Below are 25,373 nucleotides of genomic sequence, written 5' to 3' on the forward strand. Positions count from 1 at the left end.
TTTGACAATCAGTCGGAGGAAACACTGGCAAGATTATCAACCTCATTTTGTTCATTTGTAGGACAAATAATAATAAAATTAATACATCAAAACGTAGGAATACAGTTGACCTAGAATAAAACATTTTAATAATCCTAAAATATTTTAAAATAAATTTTGTCTATAGTCAGTATTGTTTTAAAAAAAGACTTTGTTAGGATACAGAAGAGAAATTCCTATCTTGCCTGCCTTTTATAGGAGAGAGGTGAGAATAGGGGAGGGTCTGGAACATCCCATAGGGCCACATCCAATGTCAGTGCTAATGCTAAATGCTGCTCTACAACCATGATGTTAAAATGGTTGTTCCAGTTCTAACTGAATAAATGAAAATATTAAAAGACCCAATGGAATCCCGGAAAACCCTCAAAAAATCAGTAAATAATGAGTAAGAATGCAATCAGAATGAAGATTTAGGGATTCGAGATCAACATTTAAAAAATTACATCTATTTGACAGCCAGTATGTCCCTTTACAAATTGTCCCCCCAATTCTGTTTTTGTTTGTTTGTTTGTTTGTTTATAGCAAAACTTCAAAAATGCAGACTGGTGGAGCCCCTGGATGGCTCAAGCAGTTGGGTGTCTGCCTTCTGCTCAAGTCCTAATGGGATGGAGCCCCACATCCAGCTCCCTGTCAGTGAGAGTCCACTTCTCCGTCTCCCTCTGCCCATCCCCCTCTGCTCCTGTGCCCTCTCTCTCACTTTCTTTCTCTCAAATAAATAAAATCTGAAAAAAAAATGCATATTGGTTACGGCTTATTTTGATCCTGAAATATTATATCAGATGTCCTGCCTGCTTTTAGAGGCACAAGTACAAGCCGGGAAGATTCCAACTGTTATACTGTATGCCATGACTTGTAATAAGAAAGCATCAGAGCAGGGTGCCCCGGTGGCTCAGTGGGTTAAGCCTCTGCCTTTGGCTCAGGTCATGATCTCAGGGTCTTGGGATCAAGCCCTGCATCGAATCGGGCTCTCTGCTCAGCAAGGAGCCTGCTTCCTCCTCTCTCTCTACCTGCTGCTCTGCCTACTTGTGATCTCTTTCTCTGTGTCAAATAAATAAATAAAATCTTTAAGAAAAAAAAAAAGAAAGAAAGCATCAGAGCCCAGATACCAGTACTCTCAGATCTATAAATCATTCTGAATGTAATATAAAATCAAGTCAAAGTAGGAATAAAAGGCAACTACTTCTATCGTAACAACCTTGGCTTTTGTCCTACTAGGAAATATGACAAATTAAGGCTTGAAGAGAAATCTTTTTTATGTCCCATCTTGATGAAATGAATTCCAAGGGAAATTTCTTCCAGTCTTCTATGAAAACTGAACAAATAAATCCCCCAGATAAAGAGTAACCACCACAATAAAAACCAAAACCACCTACCAATACTGTTTGGTTTTGTTTGTTTGTTTGTTTGTTTGTTTTTGGCTTCTGGTATTTCTCTGGGTTTTAAAATTATAATCACATGCAAAGTTCAAATCACAAATACTCAACGCAGTTATGCTTCACGCCAGACTGGAAACAAATCTCCTTTACAGTTGTGCCTGGTTTGTTGTACAGAAGCAAAAGAAAAGTAGCGAAGGTACAGAGACTATAGAATAAGAATTACTTATCAGTAGATTAATGAGAAGATGAACATTTAAAGTGATTTCACTTTAGTTTTCTACCCAATTATCTACCAATGAGCTAAAAGGAAGATACATATATATATATGTATATTGAAAATTTAAAGGGAAAAGTTTTAGAGATATTCTTTATAAAAAAGATGCTTTATGAGCATATATTTATATCTTTAGAGAATGTCCTAGTAAAATAAATAAAATCAGGAATCCTTATAACTTGCCCTCGAGGCAACCAGCTATCTTCCAGATTATAAAAGAATCTACCTAGATGGGACTTCATTAGCCTAATCCTAAACTGGTTTATGGCAAATATATTTTTGTTTTCCTGTGGTTTTTTGGTCTGTTTTATTTTTATGAAGCATTAAGCACATAACTCAAAATAACAGTAGAGACTTTTTTATATAGTCACTACTGGGTTGAACCATTGGAAATCACTGACATTAGACTATTTTTGCCTACAAAATGGCAATTTCCTATAATCCAACCTTATATTATCCCTTATGTGGACATATTTGTACTCTTCAGTCTTATTAAAGGTTTACTAGCATAGCTGCAAATTATCATGTATTCATCACACAGAACTGTCCTCTCAGAGTTTCACATACATTGCAGTCCCTGAGTTAGGCTACTATAACACGGACTAGTTGAATTGGGCACCTTTGGATCACCATCAAGGAATAGATACTCTGCTATCACTGGCTAGGTGGCAATTAGGCTACTTGCACAGCAAACTGTAAAAAAAAAAAAAAAAAAAAGGCTGGGTTATTCAGATCATGAGACTTTGCAAAACTTCAACAGAACCAGCAGGAAGCCTGAGTCTCAAAATGTAGACCAAATTTTGATGATCTAGGATAACTTCTAAGCCAGGAATACACAAATCTTGTAGAATAACAGCTTCATCAGAAGGCATCACCTCTCTTTTGGTCCTCTTACAGCAGAGGCAAAAACCTAACTCACTGGAATTTATGTTTTTCAAGTAAATCATTGACTATACATCTACTGACTACCTATTATAAGCCACCAAACCATGTGGCAACAATTAGATGTCCACTTAATTTTTAATGCCATAAGTAAGATATTAATGCAGAAGTGCTAAGAGGAATATTTTATAAACATGAATACTACAAAAGACAGGACCACGGATCTGCCCGAGATTCCGTGACAATTCTACATGACAATCAGCCTGTTGGTTACCCTCCTTCCCCCAACCCAGAGGGATGTCTTTTTGTGAAACTTCTCCTGAGTGATCTATGAGTCTTCTCTGCCTCGGGTTAAGTACAGGTTTTTTGCTTGTTTGTTCTTCTTGCTTTTTAAAGATTTACTTATTTATTTGAGAGAGAGAAAAAGAGTGAGAGAGAGCATGAGGGAGAAGGTCAGAGGGAGAAGCAGACTCCCTGCGGATCTGGGAGCCTGATGTGGGACTTGATCCCAGGACTCTGGGATCACGACCTGAGCTGAAGGTAACCAATTGAGCCACCCAGGTGCCCCAAGAAGTACAATTCTTTCTGGTACAGGATAGATTCAACGTGGACTAGTCCCTCTACAGAATTCCTCTACCAAAAACACCATTCTTGAGATCTGCTGGAAAAGGTGTAATGTCATAATGTCAAGCATTTTTGTTTGTTTTTTGGCCACCCATTAACAATTTCTCCAAAATACTCAACTACACTAACACCATCACAGCAGTGTGACCACAGAGCATGCATGCCGTTCCTCCCACTCATTCTTAGGACTAGTTTTGCATTGACTAGCGGGAACTGATGGCAGTAATGATCTGCCTTGCAAAGGCCAACAGACTCAGACTGAAAGGCTGAAACTCTCAGTGTATGACTTTACACTGAGTAAGTAAATTATATGTATATAGTCATTATAAACAAAGTTTCAAGTACTAGAAATTCTTAATCCCCACATAAACCATCAAGAGGGATGGACAAAGAGAAAGGACCGCCCTTTTTATAGCTTCTCAGGAGAAAACTATAAGTGAGGTTAGCATCTCTGAAAGGCAATTAACAGAGAAGAAAATCTGTTCTGTGACAACAAAGTGAAATGTCACCTGGATGGCACTTTAATAGGGAATGAGACAATGAGTGCAGGTTAGACTGAGTTTAAGGTCATCAGAAGTGAAGGCTTTTCTGAGAAACTGGTGCTGCTCCCCCTTGTGGCTATTTAGGCACATTGTAAATATGAATCTGTACACATTTTTTTTTTTTAATACTAAAATGTTAGGCTATTTAGACCACTTTTTATCTCCTCTCCTACACACTTTTTTCTTTTCTTTTTTTTTTTTTAAGATTCTATTTATTTATCTGACAGACAGAGATCACAAGTAGGCAGAGAGGCAGGCAGAGAGAGAGGAAGGGAAGCAGGCTCCCCGCTGACCGCTGAGCAGCGAGCCTGATGGGAGGCTCAATCCCAGGACCCTGGGATCATGACCTGAGCCAAAGGCAGGGGCTTTAACCCACTGAGCCACCCAGGCGCCCCTCCCACACACTTTTTAAGAAAAATGTATTTTGCCAAATAATTTAATGCCACTTAAATGTTAAAGAAAACTTACTGTGGTAGAATCAAAAGAAAGGACATCCACAACAGGGGGAGAAGTCTGCAAATCAATTACCTCAAGCTTTGGATTAATCTGTGTATATAGATAAGAAAAGTTAACATTAGTTTTTTCTACCATAAGAAACTGGATGCTATTTGTAACAACCTAGAGGGTATTTCCTAATATTCTAAAGTTGAATATATTGCCATATTTATGAATATGGATGCAGACATTTTAAACATAATATTAGCCTATCAAATCTATCAATGTATAAAAACAGATCATTAGGACCAAGCTGAATTTATTCCAGGGATAAAAAGTTGATTTTACATTTGAAAATCAATATAATTCACCTTTATAAAGGAATTTTTAAAATAAAATAAAATAAAATGACCCACCTCCAGAGATGCAGAAAAAAGTCCTAGCCAGTTCATTAAAACAAGAAAAGGAATAAAAGGTGATAAGATGTAAGAATTAGAACAGAAGAAATAAAATTGTCATTCATATGTAATTATCTATGGATTAATTCCAAGGGAATCTACTGTTAATCATTAGGACTAACAAGAGAGTTCATGAGATCCAAAATCCATACACAAAATCAAATTCACGTCTATACTTCAACACACAGAAAATGTAAATTTGAAAAAGACATCATTTATGGGGCGCTCTGCTGGCTCAGTCAGTAGAGTATATGACTCTTGATCTCGGGGTGGTGAGTTCAAGTCCCATGTTGGGCATAGAGCTTACTTTAAAAACAGTAAGAAAAATTTTTTAAAAAAGAATAAAAAGACATCATTTATAACACTATAAAAATTTTAAATACATCACAATAAACATACAAAGATGTGTAAGATCTCATGGGAAAAATAATAAAACTAACACGATAGATATTTAAAAAGACTTGAATAAATAGAAGGCTATACCACCAAAAGCTCCGAAACGGCACCCTATGTACATGGGAAATAAATACAAAAATAAATATAGTATATGAAAAATAGCACAACAAATCAATAGAGGAAGGATGATTATAGTTGAGAAAACTGGCTCACCATATGACATACAAAAGTGGACAGTAGATAGATTACAAAACCTAAATGTTATGTTAAAACTAGGAAGTTATAAACTATAAGGTAAATAAGAATATCTTTGTCACATGGGGTCAAGAAAGACATCTTAACAAGAGCCGCAAAAGCAAAGCCATAAGGTAAAAAATAACAACACCAAATTTTTAAAAAACCTAAGGCATCTGATGACATCAAAATTAACAATTTGTTTAACAATGGACACCACAAAGTTAATAATCTGATCATGGAAAAGGAAACAGATTGTGTGGTCTAACACTGAAAAAGTAGGTTTTTCTTACACAGCTACAAATCACTGTGAAAGATAATGATCCCAAGAAAAAAAATTATGGAAGAGAAAACCTAACAGTTGACCAGCAATATGGAGAGGTTTACAGAAACATTAGTAATTAGACCAGATTAAAGCAAAATGCCACTTGACACCTATTAGATTCTGAAAATGAGAAAGCTCAATGATGCCAGCCTTCTTTATAGCAGTACTGTTTATAATGGTGAGGACAAAACAAAACAAAACAAAACCAAAAAAAGCCACAGCTCCAAATCCCCTAATGTGTATCAACAGCGGAAAAGACACATAAGTCATGGTAATTACATTCACTGGAATCCTATACAGCAGTGAAAATAAATGAAATACAACTATGTACAACATACGTTTGTACAAATTCAGAATCCAAATGTATGACTCTCAGGATTTTAATTTCTTTTTAAAGATTTTATTTATTTATTTGAGAGAGAGAGAAAGCACACATGAGCAGTGAGGAGGGGCTAAGGAAGAGAGAGAATTTCAGGCAAACTCCCCACTTAGTGCAGAGCCTTACGTGGGGCTCGATCCCAGGACTCTGAGATCATGACCTGAGCAAAAGGCCGAAGCTAAATCTACTGAGCCAGCCAGGTACCCCACAGGATTTTAAGTAAAAAAAAGCAGTTTATGGAGAAATAGACTCAGTATGATTTCATTTCTATAAAGCTTAAAACCATCTAAAACTAAATAACATCTAGTTATAGGTTAAAATGTTATAGTATATAAAAAAATGAAAGCAAGGGAATAATTAACTAGATTGGTGATTACTTCTGAAGGAGGTTACTTCAGAATTCAAGAAGACCAAAGGAAAAAAATTAAAAATAAAACCACATCATCACCAAATACTTATAAAGACTGTGCATATAAATTAGTTAACAAAGGGCAACAAAGGTAGGAGAACTCTGTATCAAATGAATGGTACCAGCAATGAGTATACAAGAACCTCAAAGAAGAAACTGTTGACTGGGCACTTAGGGAGAAAACCTTTTCTATGGAGGAAGCATAGGAAGGGCTTAAGATGGATCCCTAAAAACAAAGGTTTAGGAAACAAACCGGAGACAGAGATGAGGTGAAGAGCATCCCTGAGCACAGAGGCAGAATGCTGACATGACCCTTTTGGAGAGGGCAGCAATAAGACAGGTTGGCAAGGGGCAAGCTGGGAAGGGTGAAGGAACTGGGGAAGACACAGAGAAGCTGGGGCCTGCAATGCGGTTTAGCAAGGTGAATCTGACAGAGGCCTGCAGAGCACCAAGAAGGACGTCGGGTAACAGCGAGAACATGGCTACAGCTGTTCCAGGACTGTGCTGATAAGGGCTGAGCCCAGGGAAAGAGGAGCAGAATGATTTTTTTAAAAAATTACTTTTATTAACATATAATGTATTATTAGCCCCAGGGGTACAGGTCTGTGAATCATCAGGTTTACACATTTCACAGCACTCGCCATAGCACATACCTTTCCCAACGTCCATCACCCAGCCACCCTCTCCCTACACCCCCACCCCCCAGCAACCCTCAGTTTGTTTTGTGAGATTAAGAGTCTCATAAGGTTTGTCTCCCTCCTGATCCCATCTTGTTTCATTTTTTCCTTCCCTGCCCCCTACAACCTCCCACCCTGCCTCTCAAATTCCTCACATCAGAGAGATCATATGATAGTTGTCTTTCTCTGATTGACTTACTTCACTCAGCACAGTACCCTCTAGTTCCATCCACGTCATTGCAAATGGCAAGATTTCATTTCTTTTTTTTTTTTTTAAAGATTTTATTTATTTATTTGACAGACAGAGATCACAAGTAGGCAGAGAGGCAGGCAGAGAGAGAGGGGGAAGTAGGCTCCCTGCTCAGCAGAGGCCAATGTGGGGCTTGATCTCAGGACCCTGGGATCATGACCTGAGCTGAAGGCAGAGGCTTTAACCCACTGAGCCACCCAGGTGCCCCAAGATTTCGTTTCTTTTAATGGCTGAGAAGATGTGGTATATAAATATATGTGTGTGTGTGTGTGTGTGTGTGTGTGTGTGTGTATGTGTGTATACACACACAGAGGAGCAGAATGATTTTAAAAACACTTATCATGTTTGATGGGTATAGCTAGAGTTCTGGAAACAATAAGAGACTTTTATAATTATCCAGCCACTTGTGTTAGAGGTACGTGCCCAGGAGTGTCTGTGTCCCAGGAAAGGAGTTAGCACCATGCAGGATGAGGACCAGGGCCTATCAGCACCTCTGTTTCTTCCTGGCTGCTCCAGATAACAGAAAACACAGCCTCCTCCTATCAGCTCTGAGTCCACAGGGTAGGCCACAATAAGAAACCTGAGGATGAAACATCTCCCTTCCAATCTTAGCCTAGCTGGCCAGAGAGTGCCTGCAGATATTTTATTCTCTTTTATCTACTGCCACCTAGTGTAGACATGAAATCACTTACCTATGAAAAATACAATCTGGTTTTACCCTCTGAAATTGGAACTGCTCAGAAAATCTAAATCCCGTGGAAACAGCATCTCTCACAGAGCAATCCATAAACTTCTCCAAGGTGGAAAACTCTTGATGTGACTAACAAGTTGCTGCCACATACGTTAAATGGAGCAGAACGTTCTTACTGAGTAAAACTCTACAGTCTTCTCCAAAAGAGAATGTGTGTGTGTGTGTGTGTGTGTGTGTTGCAGCGGTGGCGGGCAGGGAGATGCTTCTGGTAAGGCTCTTCACCGGCTAACCTCCAGGAATATCAACAGTCCATCCTGGCTCTTTGTCCTTATTAAGGGAAAGAACCACATCATAACTACACTCGCCTTGACGTGGAGTAGACTGCCTTCTGAGGGGCTGAGTTCTCTCTATCACTGACCGTGTCATTGAGGGGTTTGTGCAGGACAGAAACCTTGTGCAGCATCCCATTCTGAAGCCCTGTGTACCGCCACAATGAGGAGTCCATAAGCACAAGGACTGCTACTAACAAAATTCAGAAGGACAGGAATATGCCTATCTTGTTCTTTGTTGCATACTCCAAAGCTAGTACAACATCTAGCACATCCGTACTTACTGCTAACACAGCAGCATTTAATTTTGATTATTTTGAAGCATTACCTCAAAATGATTAAAAGCACAAAATGGAACCAGAGTGTTTGGGTTGAAATGCAAGCACTGCCATTTACTAACTTTAAGTTTTAACTTACATGTGCCTCAATTTCTCAAGGAACAAAAACAGTACTTCACAGAGCTTTAAAGGAAGATTTAATGACAACTTATATAGGCTAATTAGAGTAACTCTGTATGTACTTAATATTGCTATTATTACTAATATTATTATGTAATCTCTGAAGAACATTTATTGAGGCCCGAAACAACATAAACATATGCCATGATTAGAAATAAAATACAAGATTTGTAGAGAAGTGATCATTTTTTATCCAAAATTATGCTTCTAATCTTAAGAAAAGGTTGAGATAAAAACCCAATCTCAGACCTGAAGACTTAAATTGGTCATTTTTCAACAATGGATCATGGCCAGACTGTCACAAATTATTATTTGTATTAAAACCTGGATGGTTTAGTCATTAAGTGTCTGCCTTCGGCTTAGGTCATGATCCCAGGGTCCTGGGATTGAGCTCCGCGTCAGGGTCCCTGCTCAGCGGGAAGCCTGGTTCTCCCTCTCCCTCTGCCCCTGCTTGTGTTCCCTCTCTCGCTGTGTCGCCCTCTGTCAAATAAATAAATAAAATCTTTAATGAATAAATAAATAACTATAAATAAAAATAAATATTAAAAGAAAAAACAAAAGATGGAGTGGCCGAGCCAGAAGTGCCACAACAAAGATCTGCAAGTCAAACCAGTGGGAAGCACATGGGGGGGACCTGTCCCACGCAGCTGGAGCTAGGACTGCATGCTGCGCGCTTTCTTTCACGTGGCCTTCTCTCTCTCGTTCATTCTAAAAGCAACCTGCTATCACCCTCTCTATCCATGTAGTAATTAGTAATTTACACATTTCCTCAGCTGGAACCCAGGTCTAAGACTCCACCTTCAAACAAGCAAAGCACAGAAGCTGGCAAATGGGTCACTTTCGTAAAGGGCCTCTGTCACCCAGAAGGCTGGGATTATGCCACTCAAATGAGCTTCACAGAAAACACACAAAAATATAAACCACAGGAATTCTCTGTTGCTTCAAACTCAGAAACAGAAGACTCATGGTTACTATAAAAAGAGCCAATTAGGGAAATTAACTAAATCATTTAGGAGCCATTTTTTCCTACATCTTTCAATAATACCTTTTTATACGTTTTTATCATGAATTCTGACCTCAAAAAGTTTTTTTCTAATTTCAAATATTTCCAGAGTAGCCGATCATATATAAACTGACCTTGCCTAAATCTTTGAGGGGAGGAAAATCAATCCCGCACATTTAGCAGTTCAAGGTCAAATATACTGATCATAAATGGACACAGCAGTATGACATCTATTCTGATTCATCTCCTTCCATCCTAGGGGATATTGTCAAATTAATGGTTTTTTGGTTCTAGGAGGGATCCTTGGACATTAACTTGAAGCCTTCAAAAAAATTTGATATTTACCATTTATTTCTAATATTAAAGATATCCTCTGTCCAGAAAACTTTACACCCTTGCTTACTATAAGAACTTTTCAAGAAAAAAGAAAAAAAAAAGGCAAACGGTTGTTCATATGCAGCATCCTATCACTTTTCTGGTATTTTATATCACGTGGTCTGTGGATGTTTTACAAATATACGTCACTCTGTGTACTTAATTGAAGCAGCCGTGAGTGCTTGATAGATCATTTAAACGAGGTGCACAGAGGCGGACATTCTTAAGGCCACAAACATAATTCAGTCATACTGCTCGACATTCTGTACAGTATAATTGAATTCTAATTCCAGGAGGAAAGGTTGGTTTTTAATAGATTTTTCAAGTGTACATGTGAAAATTATGGTTGAGAGTGACTTTGCATGACTGGGGTCATCTTGACCCAGCCAAGTAAAGTAGCCCAGCCACTTTTACTGCTTTCTGGCTGCTGTCAGAGCTGAGCTTCTCAGACAACTTGTTGACATTTTCAACAAAGTCCAGCACTCTTAAGTGGGCTGGGGCTGACAGCAAATCACAGAGAAAATAACTTGGGTGTCTACTGCAGGGGTGGTGTGGTATCATGGAAATATCACTCAATTAGGAGCCAGGAGACCTGGGCTCAGCCTGCAGCTCTACCCCCCACGACTCTGGAAAGGTGGCTGACTGGCTGACTGGGCAGCATAGACACTGAGGACCAAGCCCAGCCAAGCCCCAGAAATGCTAGAGTAAAAAATACCACGAGTCAATAACCAGCTGGGGTAAAACAAGAAAAGGGAACTTCAAATATATTTTACATGTACATTATGTGAACACATGTGATCCCAGGGAATCCACAAATACATACACCATTGTAGAAACTGAAACAAAAATGTGATGAACCACAAATTATATTACATTATTTCTTTCAAAGAAATAAAAAAAATACAATAATCATCAATAATCATGATGATACAGTAACAAGCAGTAAAGACATGGTAAATAATCTGTTTAGAAGAACTGGAAAGATGGTCAGAAGACGGAAGGACAAAAATTATAACCAAGAAAAAACTAGAATAGAAATCCCCAAATGAGGCTAAACAAAATCTAGAAAATAATCCAAAAAACTCAAAAAAGTTTCAAAAACGTAAATGTACACACACACACATGCACACTGTGACTAACCAAAACCAAAATCAAAGCGTGGACTGGGGGGCAGGCATGGGGACCGTGGAAAGAAGTATGGACCCACTACATAAACAGTGTGTGGGGTGACTGCGTTTCCACTCAGGAGTAAGTGTTAAGAACTCAAAACAGCTACTCTCAAAGCAAAGCAAGGCTCTGTTGATGATGGAAAAACAATTCAGATAAATAGGTAATAGTGATTTCCAATATCAGCTCTTGGGAGGAGAAAGAGGCTTAAGAATAATTATGCAAAATGGGAAGAAACAGACAAATACTAGCCAAGTATCCAGCAAAGATGAATTCTGACTCTGAAGAGAGTAGAACATTTAAATCTATAGGACCTAGGGGAACTTGTCAACAATGACCTACAGCTAAAGAGATAATTGCATATTTGAAAATACATGTAGACCAAGTAGGCAAATAGTAAAATGATTCTCAGTGATTAGGCTTAATGCCTAAATTCTCTTCTTTTTACTGTCCACAACATTTTTTTCTCCTATGGTCATAAAGAGGCTGTAAGATACCTATTCCAGGAACTGTTATAAAAACTCTTGCCTTTCATCCCCATTCTCGTGATAGCCATCACAGATGCTCCCTAAACACATGAAGAGTATGAGCTAATTCAAGCTACACGGTCAACTCTGGCCTTAGGTTTGATTTCTCATTTCCTATTACAAAATTTTTTGTGTCACTGACACAACTTTTAAGCTTTATTTCTAGACCTTCAAGCCGTGAATCTGAGGCTTCAACAGAATTACACACTATAATTACTTATAGTTTTGCTGTATTATTGAAAATAAGTGTTTCTCAAAGACCTGCTGTTTTAAGACATAACTAAGTTTTATATAGTAAAGTATAATTTCAAGCATCTAGTTGACCAGTTGCCCCAAAATGTACACTTGCAAACAGGCAGATGACTGGGGTGCAAAGTACTCACTTCAATGGTCTCGATTTTCCCTTCATGGGGATGTGGTGTCCTTGGGTATATATCGGCAAGATGAGGTGACGCATCAAAATGTAACCTTTTGAGATTTCTTTTTATCATATCCTTACAATTCAAGTCATCAAAATTAGTCCTCCATAATAAGACCTATAAAAAATTAATACATTGGCACTTAAAATTGACTTGCACATAAAACCAACAGAACTAATTAAAAAAAAAAGTTTACATGATTGTTCCTCAGACTAGGAAGGCTAAAATATACATTTCAACTCTGCTACTAGTTCCCACTACTACTTTTCTAAGGGTGAGAGAGATTTAGCACTTTCAATTGCCTTCGTGTCCAATTTAGAATTTATGTTAAGAAAGTAACGTATTCCTTTAAAATACTCTCATGTTTTCAAAGTTCAAAATCATGTTCTTGGCAGTCCACCTCACTCAGTCCATCTGCCTATGGATGACTTTGGACACTTCCTCAAAAATGCAGATTTGCTACATGAACAATTTATATTTATCATCCTCAAGGGGCTTAACATTTGAAAAAAAGACCTAGAGATAAAAGGTGAGGCAAGAGTTCAAGTGGAAGTGCCACACCCGCACTGGGACCTCAGGAAATCCCACATATAATTAAGTGTCAAGAAGAGCACAAGAAATAACCACTATTTGAGTTCCAGAAAGTGTCAGAACCAGTACTAGTTCAGCAATGAGACAGCAGACTTCCTGGCATTAAAGTAAAATATAAACTCAGTGATAATCATCTTAACACCTACAAAGGAGCTGGTTCTAAGAATCCTAGCCAACGTGTTGGATCCCTTTACCCTCACCAAATCAGAGAAGGAGCTGAAAGATTTACAAACCTGTGCGTCTGCACCTCCTGAGCTAAACAGCTCTCCACCTTTTGAAAATGAAACAGTAAAGACGGGTCCCTAGGAAATAAATGGAGATTTGAAAAAAAAAAAAAAAAAGCACTTGGTATTGTTTTCTCATAGCCAGAAAGACTATATGAATTTTTCATCCTAATCTATGTAGACGATGTATGCAGTAAGTCTGATAGAACGTATCCAGTCAGTGCCAACTAATGTAGGCGGAGTAAAGATAATCAAGGAACCAACCCAATTATATAAAAACACATACCAATGATACTAGATTAAAAAGGCAATACTAATACAACTATGAAAATACACTTTCTTTCCATTTAAAGAAAAGCTTCTAAACGTGTAAGTGAATAAGAATGTCTGTTAAGATTTTCTGGTTTTGGACTCTTTGTTCATCAGATCACTAGCAGAAACCGAAGGACAAGTGTGTAAGGTAATCTGGACAAAGGCCATTTCCTGACCACAAAGGGCTTCGCAGAGCTCTCCCCTCACGCGGGAACAGGGAGTCACTGAGAGTTTTGCCAGCAGGCGGGAGACAGGCAGAGAGCTGTGACTGTGGAACACTGGGATCACGACTGTCAGAATGATGAATTCGGGCAAGAATTAACATTTGTAGCCCATTGAGAAATGAATGCAGTTATCGAGGTGAGAGGTAGGGAGAACCTGAAATTAAGCAATGACTGTGGAGTTGGGCAAGTCACAAGATGCATGGCCTTTAGGTCAATTTTTCCATCAAGAGTAACTCTTTCTCATCTCAAATATATTACTAGATGGTTTGTTCTTAATGTCCTTAATTGGTGTAAGCAACATTGGGGGAGGGAAGCATTTTGTATTTTTCAAGTAGATCATCACACAGACTTGGGTTATTATAGCCTCTTAAACATCTTCACTCTAGACTGAAAATTTTCATCTTTGTGTACATTGTTTTCCTCCTAAAATATATTTTTCCTATTATTCTGAATTATTATTACCCTATATTATTCCACGAATATTTTAACCCTTGACCACTTTTATTGGTTGTTTATTCAGCCTGAATCCATGGATATACATGTATCTGAACTAGTTAGTGTCTATTCCTGCTTTGCTCTAACACAGCTGCAGAACAAATGATAAAGCAAAGCAGGAAGCCAGACAGGATATGTGAAGGCAGAAAAGAACCCCTTCTCCGCTAGACCACAAAGCCTATTCTATTTATGGAGATAAACAGATCACACTTGGTTAAAAGGAAGTACCTAGTACATCTTAAAACAAAACAAAACAAAAAACAACAAAAAAAAAGAAGATGCAGGATGTATTCTAAAAAATTTAAAGAAGTCTGAATATTTACCCAGAAAGAAGGAATAGTTTACACTTAAAAGCTGTTTTTGTTTAGTGCATTGTATGCTGGGTGTGTTTGTGTGTGTGTGTGTGACACTGAACAGGCTCAATAAATAACAAGCCTCTCCCTCACTGGGTTCTAAGTCAATTAAAAATTAACACATAGGAATGTCATCTTTCTTGCTGCTGAAGGCTTATAAAGAAAAAATGTGGCTTTATCTGTGGGCAAATGGGCTGAAGAACTGAATCCCAGAATGAGTCACATTTGAGTACCCTGTCACAGGCAAGACTGAACAAAGGCAGGCATGCCCACAAGAAATACCAGAGAAAAACACTGAGGGCAGGCTCCTAACAGAAGGCACTGGGCTCTCCTTGTTGACTTTCTCCTTCTAAACTCACCAATCAGATTAATGAAAAGGAATGAGTGAGAGGGTGTGCAAGGCGAAGTGGCAGAGCTGTGGACAGCCTCCACATGAGGGGAAAGATCAGAAGTCAGGAAAATGCTTCTCCATCGCCATCAGACCAGGCAAATCTACGTTACATACTGAGGAAGCCAGCAGTGGAGGATTAATTTCAGGGCTACTGAAAGATACACATTGATTTTGATAAGAATTACAATATGTAATATTTCTAAGAGTTGCTTCCAGAGGATAAAAACAAGGCCCTGAAAGCAAACATTCTATGTGAGTCATAATGGTAACGTGTGCTATACCTGGAAAGATCAAAAAGATATATAATAAACTGGGCCAACGCCTTAAAATATATGTTATTTAAAAAGCACAAATCTTAGTGTTAATACCGTATGTCCTTGAAGGGTGTATATGAGCCTTCCTTCTAAGAGATCCAGAATCTTAAGTGTACCGTCTGAAGAGGCCGTGATGAGGTAGTGGCCCGAAGGATGGAATGATACACAGTTAACTCCACCACTGTGAACTAATTCATGGGAAAGAAAAGCAACAAGTTCAGAGAACAATTTCCAATTCTAGAGATGTCTCTTTGCTCTGTTAGCAATATTAGCTTGGAAACAATAATCCGTTAAAGCCAATGTCTCCACGATACCAAAATTCCACATAGGTCACTAAAACAAGTAAGTAAGTAGCTTATGATCATAGATTCAACTTCCAGCAATGAGACTGAATAGCTTTAAAACTGGAAGTATGTCATGGAAGGATAAGCTAGTTAACCATAACTATGAAGTCTTCAGACACATTACCAATATAATATAACCAAAAATGGATTGTAACGAGCTCACATATGGCATACAATCTAGCCTTAAATGAAATTTCATAACCGATTAGTGACTTGAGGCTTGGGTATGAAGAGTGTGGCAGTCTATTTGCAGAAGTGCAGTCTTGCTAGCTTCTCCGAGAATTCATTCCTGGACACCATCTTTCCAACAGGAGGCAGCATGACACAGCCATGAGAAGGCTGTTCTTCCTCGTACTTTATAAACAGATAACCCTAAGCTAGTTCTAGCAATTATTTTAGCAAGTTACTTATGCTCCTTAAGCTTCGATTTACTGATCTATAAAATGGGGGCAATAATAACAGTAACAATAATAATAATAGTAATAATAATAATAATAATATGTCCCAGGGTTGTTGTAAGGATTTAGCACAGTATTATACTTATTTTAAAAGGGAAATGTGAATTTAATATAAATCCAGTATCAACCAAGAAATCAACTCATTTCTCTTCTAGTTGCAATACATAGGCACAGGAAGACGCCATTTCCCACCACTTATAACACCTATTTGTGCTCACAGAACTTCTGATTCAGAATTCAGAATTAGTTTCTATCTCTCCTATTATGCAGAGAACCAACCTGTGAACATCTCACTGCAGCTTCTTTTTTAGCGGCCCTGGCATCACTTTTGAGGCCCCTCCCCACCCCTCTCCACTCTGACACCTGTCCCAGCTTCCCACCATGCTGCTGACGGAGCTAACTGCTGTCCAGTCCATTCAAAGGCAGCCCCCTGCCTCCCTTGAAGAAGGGAGAAGCATGGGCTGCGGCTTAACGGTTTCCTGGAAGGGGCCAGGCGTCAACTGGATTTTGTTGTCATGGAAATTGTTACCTTGATAATGCTGAAGCAACTTGTTTACTCTTATATCCCAGATTTTCACGGTATGATCAGAACCTGCTGATGCTATGCATGTACCATTAGGGTTAAAATCCACAAAATTTGCAAACCTAGGAGGAAAGAATAAGGTAGCCTAATATTCTGATTTCTTTCCCTTCATTTCTTTATTTGAATTTTAATAATGAAATGTCGCCTTAGCAAACCAACCCATATAAATGCACAAAGGGAATGGACTTACCCTACAGAATCTGAGAAGTTATTAACACACTGCTTATTGGTGGTATCCCAAATTTTAATAGTTTTATCTTCACTGCATGATACAATTAGCCTTCCATCAGGTGAAAATCTGGAAAGCACAAGAAAGAAGACTGCCTTTGTGAAAGGCTGCTGACAGTCACTCACATGCCCTACCCCCCCGACACACACACGTCAGGCTGGACATATTAAATACCAGAGACCACAGTTACCACACCATGTAGCAAGGTCATATTCTACAACCATCTTTCTAGCTACAAATAAGCAGGACAAATGACAATAACAGACCATATCAAAATACACTATACCGACCAACCAACTTTCTTTTTTCCTTTTATTAGTTGATTTAAATGATTTAGTTTTATGGCACTTGTTCTAGGTCTTTGATTCAACTCTTCACTCCTCCCAAGCTAAATACCTTATTTTAACAAAAAGCATTCATTATTTCTTTCTTCTACTTCTGTCATTTTCTGGTACTATCCCTATGACCCACAAGAGCCTTTACTACTCATCCCACTAACCTGTAGTGAAGCTTTCTGGAAGAAAAGGATTGGCATGTTGAGGATTAAAATTAAATGATACCACCAACAGAAGAATCACCTCCCTAAGCCTGTAACTTCCTGGACTTTGGGAGGCCGGAAATCTCCAGTGGATAGCTTATTTATACAGAACTGAAGATGCTCATTCATGGACACACCTATCATCCACATGACCCACTCAAAAACAAATGAGACAATTCTCAGACATCTCATCTACTGCTTTTATGCACTCTCCTCCCTTAAGAACCTTCTCGAGGTTATTCTTTTTCTTCTAAGTGGTAGGGGAAAAACAGAAGAAAAGATGACCAAGAAAAAAAAAAATTAGACTATTAGGAAACTATGAATAGTATTTTTATTATTAATACTTTAGCAATAATGAAAACAAAAAAAAGAAGAAAGGACTTAGGTCATAGACCGATGATGTTTCAATTTTCTTTGTACTTTCCCTCTATGCCCAGATGACTGTAAAGGTCATTAATTAAGGGTGTGGGTTGTAACTGAAGAGCTTCTTGTTGATGTTGTTGTTCTCTCTCACTCTCTTCTCTCCTCCCTCCCTGTTCTTAAGACTGACCTAAAAAGAAGTCTTCCTGACAGAAACTTTGAATCTGTCATTTATGGACTTACCATATTTTTAAAAAGGGCGTAGAAGCATAATTCAGTTCTATGTGAAGTAATCTTTTAAAATTCTGGAAAGTGGGGCACCTGGGTAGTTCAGTGGACTAAGTATCTGCCTTTGGCTCAGGTCAGGATCCAAGGGCCCTGGGATTGAGCCCTGCATCGGGCTCCTTGTTCGGTGGGGAGCCTGATTCTCCGTCTGCCTGCTGCTCCCTCTGCTTATGCTCGCTCTCTTGCTCTCTCTCTGACAAATAAATAAAGAACATTTTAAAAATAAAATAAAATTCTGGAAAGTAACCTTGCAAGGAAATGCCTTCCATGCTGGGTAGTTCAGCTTGATTTGATTTGATTTTTTTTTTTTTTTTTTTTTTTTAAGATTTGATCTATTTACTTGAGACGGAGAAAGAAAGAAAGCACATGCACAGAGGGAGGAAAAGCAGACTCCCCACTGAGCAGGGGGCCTGATGCAGGGCTCAAACCCAAGACCATGAGATTGTGACCTGAGCCAAAGGCAGATGCTTAACCACTGAGCAATGCAGGCACCACTTGATTTTATGATAATATAATATTTTATTAATCTTTTCTTCCAGAAAATATGTCAGGAAGACTCACATATGAAAGGCAGTATTATAGAAATGCTTCAAACAGATATGTATTTTACGCAGATCCCGGGGAAGGAACACCTACTCACTATCCTCATAGAAATAAATTTTGCATAATAATGCAACTAATATAAGGAATCCATTGTTTCTTAATAACTTATGTTTTAAAAATCACTTACTATGAATATTTTAAAAAGTATTTCTAAGAGATTACTTGATTCATACATTTTAAGAAAGCAATGATTAAAGAATGGCTAATGGAATGACCAGATTAAAAATAAAGTCTAAAAACACTCACCCTTTGACATTACCTGCCAAATACCACCACTTCCATTATCGTCATTATCCTGCCTACATTATTGAGCACATGTATGTCTTAGAATGTTTCCTAACACATTACCTATAGCAACTCATTTAATCCTCAAAATAATCTACAGAGCAGGTGCTACCGGTATCCTCCATTTATAGGTGAGAATGCCCGGCCCCATAAAGGATCAGGAAACTGCCAGAGTCACACAGACAGGAAGGTCTGACCAGGCAGTCTGGCTCCACAGCCAAACCTCTCAGCCACTCTGCTGAAGTCCCTGAAAGGAAACTTTCTTCAACCAGCTAAATTATTTATAGCACAGTTCAGTGTGGCTTCTGGGTAATCACACAAAGTTCTAGGGTGAAGGGAAACCATGAGGCAGGGTTCTGAGGAGGCTATGTGACTGAGCTATAACTGGCAGGCTAGCCATCAGACTATCCTTTAATAAAAACTTGTCTGTGCTGCTAGACACTGTCAGTGTCCTTGGGGAGTTTATGGGGAAAATATTGATCCTTTCGCTCAAATATTTATTGCGCACCTGCCAAAACCTGGGCATTGTCCTGGGTAATGGGGATTAAGTGGTGAAGGAGACTGGTAAGATCCTGGCCCTCATGAGGTTTTTCATTCTAAGAAGGGCACACAAATAATAGCATTTTAGATAGTGCTAAGAAAACAGTCTGTAACAAAAAGGTGCCAATTTGTAGGTAGAAGTTAGAATGGAGCAAAGGGACTTTAAAGAAATTCACTAGTAAGTTAAAGAAGGGATCTTGGCTGGCTAGAAATTCATCCTGAGCCAGAGGACCTAGAGCCTGGGAGAATTTCCAGGTGCTAAAGAAACTAAGGGGATGAGAAGTCAGATAAGCCTAGAGTGAAGGGCAGCGGGGGCAGGAAGCGAGGGGTTCTACCCCCAGCTCAACACAACCAGAGAGGACTCAGGGTTGAAGCTGTCCCCTTCCTCTGGATACCACATTATGATCCCGACATATGTTCTCAAAAATGTTGTTGTTGTTGTTTGCCTTGGGAGGGGTTAAAAGTGAGGACAGTGGTTTGTATCTTCTTTTCTTCCCTTTCATTTTAAATTAGTCACATCGAAAAGAGGATAGCCCCAATAAAACAGGCTTCTCTTTGCCCTGACTTTGGGGCAAAGGATCGTTCTTTCCTTTATCAGGACTTAAACAACATCTAACTGGGTTATTAATTTTAAGAATGTTAAAAGTATATAAAATTTCTACTGAAATATCAACAGATTTCAACCTAATTTAGCACCATTTAACTACCTTTTAAAACCTAGAAGGGGGGGGGGTGGCTGCTCAGCGGGGAGTGTGCTTCTCCCTCTGCTTCTGCCCCTCCCCCTGCTCTCTCTCAAATAAATAAAATCTTTAAATAAAAATAAACAATTTGGGGGTGAAGTCTTCTGGGTTTCACATTAAGTATTATGTCATCTGTGAAGAGAGTTTGACTTCTTTGCCAATCTGAGTACCTTTTATTTCTTTGTGTTGTCTGATTGCTGTTGCTAGGACTTCTAGTGCTATGTTGAACAACTGTGCCGAGAGTGGGCATCCTTGTTGTGTTCCTGATCTCAGTGGGAAGGCTCTCAGCTTTTCCCCACTGAGAATGATATTCGCTGTGGGTTTTTCATAGATGGATTTTATGAAGTTGAGGAATGTTCCCTCTAGCCCTATACTCTGAAGAGTTTTAATCAGGAAAGGAATACTACTCAGACATCAGATAGGACAAATACCCAACTTCTGCATCAGTATGGATGGGACTGGAGGAGATTGTGCTGAGTGAAGTGGTCAAGCAGAGAAAGACAATTATCATATGTTTTCACTCACTTGTAGAGCATAATGAAGAACATGGAGGACATTAGGAGAAGGAAAGGAAAAGTGAATAGGAGGAAATCAGAGGGGGATCAACCATGAGAGGCTGTGGACTCTGAGAAACAAACTGAGGGTTTTAGAGGGGAGGGGGGCACTGGGGGATGGGTTAGCCTGGTGGTGGGTATTAAAGAGGGCATGTATTGCATGGAGCACAGGGTGTTGTACATAAACAATGAATCTTGAAACACTACATCAAAAACTAATGATGTATTTTATGGTGAATAACATAATAAAAATATAAATAAATAAATAAAACCTCTAGAGTGTGTCACTGACATGGACATTAATTAGTAGTGACTACTGGATTAGCACACATGAATTATCTATAAGGTACCTGGGAAATTAACTGAACTAAAATTACTTCAACATAGTGATACTCATTTGAGAGAATCAGAAAATTACTGGACTTCTTTCTAGAAAAACTGGTTCACAGGTCCTTGAGAATAGCCCAATAATATCACAGAAGTTAACTTGGAATCTATGGATTTCCTAAAACTGTATGTAGAATTATATTATTATATGCATAGCCATAGAGTTATTAACTCATTAGAGAGCCAAAGGGGTTCATGAATCATGAGAAGTTTCAGTGTTTCTAAGAAATCAAAATTTTCCTTTGGAAATTTCTTATCGTTGGAATGAATACTCTCTCTATAAAATGACCATTCCAGCCCTCAGGGCTCTGACACCAGAGTAGGCACTGTTCCATGTCCCTTAAGAAACAAATAATCAGTAATTGGTACTCTGAAGTCAGCAACTATTCAATAGGAGAGGGAAGCAGTAAAAAGTAGTGGAAATAAGACTGCCCTGTCAGTACATGGTCCTGGATTCTAGGGCCAATTTTGCAACTGCCCAGCTCTGTAACCTTGTGAAATTCAAAACCACACTGGCCACTGTTTTCTATTTGTATAATGAGGGAGTTTGGATTGCATTCAGACCTAAACTTTCATAGACTCATTAAAAAATATATATACTGGCAGTCTCAGAGTTTGCTTTGGTGGGATTTTGTGTTTGCATACTGAAGGTGAAGTTCAAGGAAATAAGCAAAACATCTGTGTGTGTGAGGTGTTTTTTGTTGTTTTTTTTTTAAGTGCTGGTCAGCATCAGAAGAGAACACATCTGTTAATGACAGGAACAGGATTTATTCCTACAGCTGCTGAGAGACAAAAAGCAGATGAAAGAGATATAAAAAGATGTAACTATGCCATGGAACATGCTAATTACTCGTTGGGTCATTTACCGCTTATATGCCCAGACTTCTCTCCGGGGATCTCCACCCATAAATACAACTGCCTACTGGGTGTCTCCTCTTGGATACCCTGAAGGTTCCTCCAACTCTGAACTTGTCCAAATCTGAACTCATCGTCTACCTCCCCAAACTGCTCCTTCTCAGTATTCCTTAAAAGGAATACTGAGAAGCCTAGGAGTCATGTTTTGTGCCTCTTTCTCCTCCTCCACACCCCCCCACTCCAATCCATTATCAGGCCTGTCACTTCAAACCATAATGGGAACTACTGTCTTCCATTCTCCGCAGGCAATAAAAGTGATCTTTAAACACTGAATTAAATTCCTCTGATTAAAATGCTTTGATGATTTTGCATTTCCTTTGAGGAAAAGCCTGGCATCCTTCCCACTGCTTACCAGGTCCTCAGAGTCTCCCCTCCTGTCTCACCATCATCCTGCGTACTCTTCCTGACACGTGTGTTTCTCCTCTCAGGTCCCTGCCCCTGTCTCAGGAAGTGTCTTCACGTGCTATTCCCTGTGCCTCAAATGCTGCCCCCTACTCTTTACCTAGTTTAAAAAACCTAAGAGGATTTTACTTGTCCTGTAAGCCTCCTGCTCAGCATCACTTCCTCAGGAAGTCTTCTAGACCACCCCTGCGCTCGCAGCTTAGTTCCTCAATGTGGGTCCTTAGAGTAGCTCAGAGTCGCACTTAGGTCACACTTGTAACCAAACATTCTGTCGTCTTCCCCAACAAATGTAAACACCAAGAAGATAGAAACCACATCTGTCTTGTTCACTGTTACACTTCCAGACACAGTAGATGGCACTGAGTAGGTCTAGGTAAATATTTCAGGCATTTAAAAGACTTTTTTTTTTTTTAAAGAAAATTGGGTCCAATTTAAAATATTTTAACCAATGAAAGCTGATGTTTAAAATCTTTGCAATTTGTTGCACAGCATGAATATACCCAATGACACTTAACTTTATACTTTAAAATAGTTAAAACGGTAAGCTCTATAATATATGTATCTTACCACTGTGAAGGAAAAAACCTCTGTAGTTCAGGTGGTCAAAGATCACTTGTAACACTACCAACAAGTGAAAATTAAAGGTAGATTTTTTTTCCCCCTAAAAAGTAATGCTGGAAAAGCCATAATGTTGGAAACATCTAAAAAGGCTATGTTTATTTATTTTTTTAAATAAATGTTTGTTTATTTATTTGACAGACAGAGATAACAAGGAGGCAGAGAGAGAGAGGGGAGGAAGCAGGCTCCCCGCTGAGAAGAGAGCCCGATGTGAAGCTTGATCCCAGGACCCTGGGATCATGACCTGAACCGAAGGCAGCGGCTTAACCCACTGAGCCACCCAGGTGCCCCAGCTATGTTTATTTTTAATGGAGGATACCATAGAAAAGCATACAGAATGCTAGAGTACACATGATTTTAAGAAAATAGGGCTACAGGAGTGCCTGGGTGGCTCAGTGGGTTAAAGCCTCTGCCTTCTGCTCAGGTCATGATCCCAGCTTCCTGGGATCAAGCCCCACATCGGGCTCTCTGCTCAACGGGGAGCCTGCTTCCCCCTCTCTCTGCCTGCATCTCTGCCTACTTGTGATCTCTGTCTGTCAAATAAATAAATAAAATCTTAAAAAAAAAAGGGGGGGTACAATAAATTTTACCTATTAGAAAAATTCTTTGCCACTGGAAAGAGAACATATTGCTCATATTTTAAATATAGATATAGATATCAAATGATAAATGTTTTCTTCAATACTCATTAAAGAAAAACTGAATGTTAAAAAAATGGGAAATACAGTAAGTAAAAATAGTCTATCGTCCCATCACTCAAAATCACACTTAACATTGTATGTATGATAGCTACTTGATCTTTTATATTATAGTGAATTCTGAGTTTTGCTCTCCCTCCCTCACATAAATATTTTCATGTCATTACTTATATATAGTCCCCTTTTAATGGCTATACAATAGTTTAAGTTTATTTAACTAGATTTTTGGGGAAAAATTCATTCTTTCCGACTTCTCACGATTATAAATTATACTGAAAGCAGTATCTTGGAATACAAAGCTTTTTCTTTTGCACATAAAAGAGTATTTACATAGAATATATTTCCAATTGTGAAGTCATTGCAACAAAGATACCTGATAGATTTTGCAAACTGATTTCTAAAAAGACTATACTAATTTATATTTTAAGAGCATGAATATATTTCCCAATAGAGAGAGTACCTTAAAAATATTTCTGTGAATTAAAATATATGATTATAAACAGCAGCCACTTCAAAGAACGTAGCAAGGTATTCATCACTTCTTACATGAATAGGTACCATCTCTATGCCACACAGAGGCTCTAAGAACAAAATTATGGTAAGTACTAAGCATAGACAGACACAGAATTTTAATTACTTAAGTCCATGCCATACATTAAAACGAATATACTTAGGAGAAAAACTCTGCTGACCCTCTATATTTGTTTACATATACTTCTTACATATTAGGAGGAAAAGCAGTATCTTTGGACCATTTTTAATGTTTAGCTGTTTAATTCATCTACAAATTTTGTACATGATGGTATACAATAAAGATCCCACTTTATATTCTTCCAAACAGAAATCCAATTATAACTATAGATTAAATAGTCCATCCACTTCCCCAGTTATTGGAAACACCATCTAAGGCATATATCTGCCTGCTTCTAGACTTTCTATGGCTTATTTACCTAATAGCGTACCATTATCACCATATTTTAATTTGTATAATTTTATACTGTGTTCTGACAGCAGGTTGGACAAGTTTCTTCTCATTTTTTTCTTGGCTATTCTTACACATATAACTCATCCATATGAATTTTGAAATTGGCTTGGTAGGCTCCACTAAATTCATTTGGCAGAACTTCTAGACAGAGGGAGTAATGGTTATCAGACTTATTCTCCTATAAACAAACCTACAACTGGGCAAAATATATGAAGCAACTATTTTTAGGCACCAGTGAAGGTTCACGGCGTTGTGAATCTTGCGAGAGAAGGAGTATGAGATGGGATGAGATCTATCCCACATACGTACATACAAGTATTTTCCAAACCATGGCATGAGAACATAGGGTCCAAGGAGACCGTCCAGTCTGAGCAGAGGAAACAGAAATCAGAATTCAGAACTGGACTAAAGGGCTAGAATTTTGGAGGCGTGTGAGAGAGGAGCTACAAAGAGCAGAAACCCTCCAAAAATCTGCCTCCAACCCCCCTTGAGTCTAGTCAAATACAAAGCTGCTTATGCTCTGACAAGGCTTGACAGCGAGCAACCACTGGAGACTAAGAGCTGAACAGAGATGCCAGATGTTACACAGTACTCAAAGATGTTCAAGTTCTGGGCAGACCTTGCTAAATGCTTCAGGCATTTGGTTGAGGCCCTAGAAAGGCCACCAGTACTACAG

The 25,373-nt window shown here is 38.7% G+C and overlaps 1 protein-coding gene across 5 annotated transcripts in view; it reads right to left on the reverse strand.

Moving 5' to 3' along the window:
- Nucleotides 1-25,373, reverse strand: part of POC1B (POC1 centriolar protein B) — a 98,480-nt gene that overhangs the window by 35,890 nt on the left and 37,217 nt on the right. For 4 of the 5 annotated variants that reach the window (XM_059186491.1, XM_059186489.1, XM_059186487.1 and 1 more), the window contains 6 exons: nucleotides 16,749-16,856; nucleotides 16,505-16,620; nucleotides 15,228-15,361; nucleotides 13,094-13,162; nucleotides 12,234-12,386; nucleotides 4,206-4,283 (listed from right to left, as the gene is read on the reverse strand). In XM_059186491.1, coding sequence (XP_059042474.1) covers nucleotides 4,206-4,283; nucleotides 12,234-12,386; nucleotides 13,094-13,162; nucleotides 15,228-15,361; nucleotides 16,505-16,620; nucleotides 16,749-16,856 — 658 coding nt within the window. The remainder of the gene's footprint in view (nucleotides 1-4,205; nucleotides 4,284-12,233; nucleotides 12,387-13,093; nucleotides 13,163-15,227; nucleotides 15,362-16,504; nucleotides 16,621-16,748; nucleotides 16,857-25,373) is intronic. The other variant, XM_059186488.1, reaches the window with a different exon arrangement.

This window comes from Mustela lutreola, chromosome 8 (assembly GCF_030435805.1).
Source record: "Mustela lutreola isolate mMusLut2 chromosome 8, mMusLut2.pri, whole genome shotgun sequence".
Lineage (NCBI taxonomy): Eukaryota > Metazoa > Chordata > Mammalia > Carnivora > Mustelidae > Mustela > Mustela lutreola.